General features: G+C 50.2%; 1 protein-coding gene across 1 annotated transcript in view; it reads right to left on the bottom strand.

Moving 5' to 3' along the window:
• CHD4 (chromodomain helicase DNA binding protein 4) overlaps nt 1–1,678 on the bottom strand; it is a 21,788-nt gene extending 20,110 nt beyond the window's left edge. Inside the window, exon 1 of the mRNA XM_008943732.1 lies at nt 1,516–1,678. Coding sequence (XP_008941980.1) covers nt 1,516–1,612 — 97 coding nt within the window. The 5' untranslated portion in view covers nt 1,613–1,678. The remainder of the gene's footprint in view (nt 1–1,515) is intronic.
• Between the last annotated feature and the right edge of the window lie 447 nt (nt 1,679–2,125).

The raw sequence follows: 2,125 nt of genomic DNA on the forward strand, positions 1-2,125 counted from the left end.
TCAGCAACTCTATTCTGATCCCGATTTGACACAACCTTCCTCCAACCCATTCCCTCTGCACCAACAGCTAGCAAGCTCACTGCCCAGCCAGAGGAATACATGCCAGCTCACCACCACCACCACACACTTCCATCTGTGCACCCCCTCTTCCCCACCCCAGGGCAGGGGCAGCCAGCCCTTCCCATTGTGGCAGGCTGCAGGAGAAGCCCGGACACCGTCCCTCCCCCACCGCCCCGCCCACCGCACACAGCCACAGTCACTCCTTCTCCCTCCAAGGGAAAATGGCCTCCTGACCACAGGAGCTGGGCAGGATGAAGGAAGCCACAGGTCAGAGGAGCTACTGCAGCCAGGGCTGAAACAGCAGAGGTCAAGCTCTCAGAACCTGGGGTCCAACACCTGCCACCTGCCACATTCCCAACCGATGAATGCCCCTTCACTCCCATGGTCCTGCAACACCAGATCCTTCAGGGATTCCAGCTCTTCTCCCCCAGTTTCTGATTTAAAGGCTGTAATGTCCCATCTTTTCCAGCATACTACCTAAAGCTCTTCAGTTTGCACGGATTTTAAGAGTTTTTCTTCACTAATTTTTTCCTTACAAGGCTTACTAACCATCCTCTTCTGCCTAAGATTTCAGAGGTGCCAGAAAACCCTATAGTCAAAGCTTAAGAAAAAAGGTCAAACAAAAAAAAACCCAAAACAATTCTTTGGCAGCCACAATGTCATTTTCCCTTTCTAGCTGCAACATTTCTCTTGGATGACACTACAACACTATATGATGAGCTTGTAAGAATACTCAAACTTGTCCTACAGTCTAGCACATCAGGATATACATTACTCCGTTTCACAGTGAAGCAGGGAATCCAGATGCAGGTCCACAGAGCAAGTTATCAACAGCACCAGCAACAAAATACCCAAAGCAGAAGGGTACTCAGGGCTCTACCTCAAGTCGTACATTCACAATGAGAATGCAAACACGAGGGAAAAGACAAGGTATAAAAGCTACAAGAAAAGTAAAGGTGAGCTAGCAGCACATAGTGAGAACCACAAGAAACCTCAATAATTGGGTGTGGTGATGAAGGAAAGTGGGTCACACAACAGCCCAGGGCAGTTTGCTCTGTTTGTCAGCTGGTCTAAGCTCCCAGATGAAAGCAAGCCAGGCACCCTGTTCTTTCACATACTATCCCCTTCCCCCACCCCATTCACAAACCATGAAACTCACAGGAACTTTGGTACCCTGTCAGAAATGGACACTCTGCCTCCACTCCTTACATGTCCTCAAAGCATGGGCCCCGACAGCCTACAACAGGCTGGAACAAAGTCAGCTCAACCTGACACAAAGCTGCAAGACTCACACTCTGAAGTAACCCTAGGACTCAGATATCAAAATCAAAAACACACGTGTGACTCCTAGTAGAAAAAAAAAATACAATCCCCAGCACATCATGTATTCACATACTTGGCTTGAGATCAGCATTACCCCCATCTCACAATGCATGCCCTGCAGGCTCCCCATACCTGGATGCTGGGCGATAGCGTTGTTCAACAGGATCTCCATCTCATCATCATCGCTGCCCCCTGAGCACGGTGACGGAGATCCAATGCCTGATGCCATGTCCTCCGAACTGGGGGAGGCCTGGGCTTACACAGGGTGCTGCCTTCTTGTCAGTGAAGCCAGTACTTCATTGAAAAGAAACAAAAAGTTATAGCAGCCGCAAACTCCGTTTTCCCAAGCAACAGTGCTACCAAGAGGATCCGTGAGAAAGCTTAGACAGCAACTTTACTGGATTTGGAGCCTACAGATAATAGAAACACTGGTAGCAAGTATCCGCTTAGACTTGTGATGAAGCAGGCTTTGAAGACACTAGGTATTTAAACTGAGTCAGCACCTCATCTCTGGCATGGAAGCCAAAACAGCTGTCCTGAAAGAAAATTCTCCCATCCTCTGCAGCCGGGTACGCTCGGTTATTTCTGCCTTGGGCTCGGAGAAGACGGTGAGGCAGGGAAAGCACATGAGCTTCCAAAGGACACCTCGGGCCACCGCGGACGCTGTCACTGAGACGCGGCAGGGAGAGTGCGGTCCGCACGGGGCTCCGTACAGCGAAAGCAACCGGCAGTCCCCGACCCA

This window comes from Merops nubicus, unplaced genomic scaffold, assembly GCF_000691845.1.
Source record: "Merops nubicus isolate BGI_N331 unplaced genomic scaffold, ASM69184v1 scaffold1977, whole genome shotgun sequence".
Taxonomy (NCBI): Eukaryota; Metazoa; Chordata; class Aves; order Coraciiformes; family Meropidae; genus Merops; species Merops nubicus.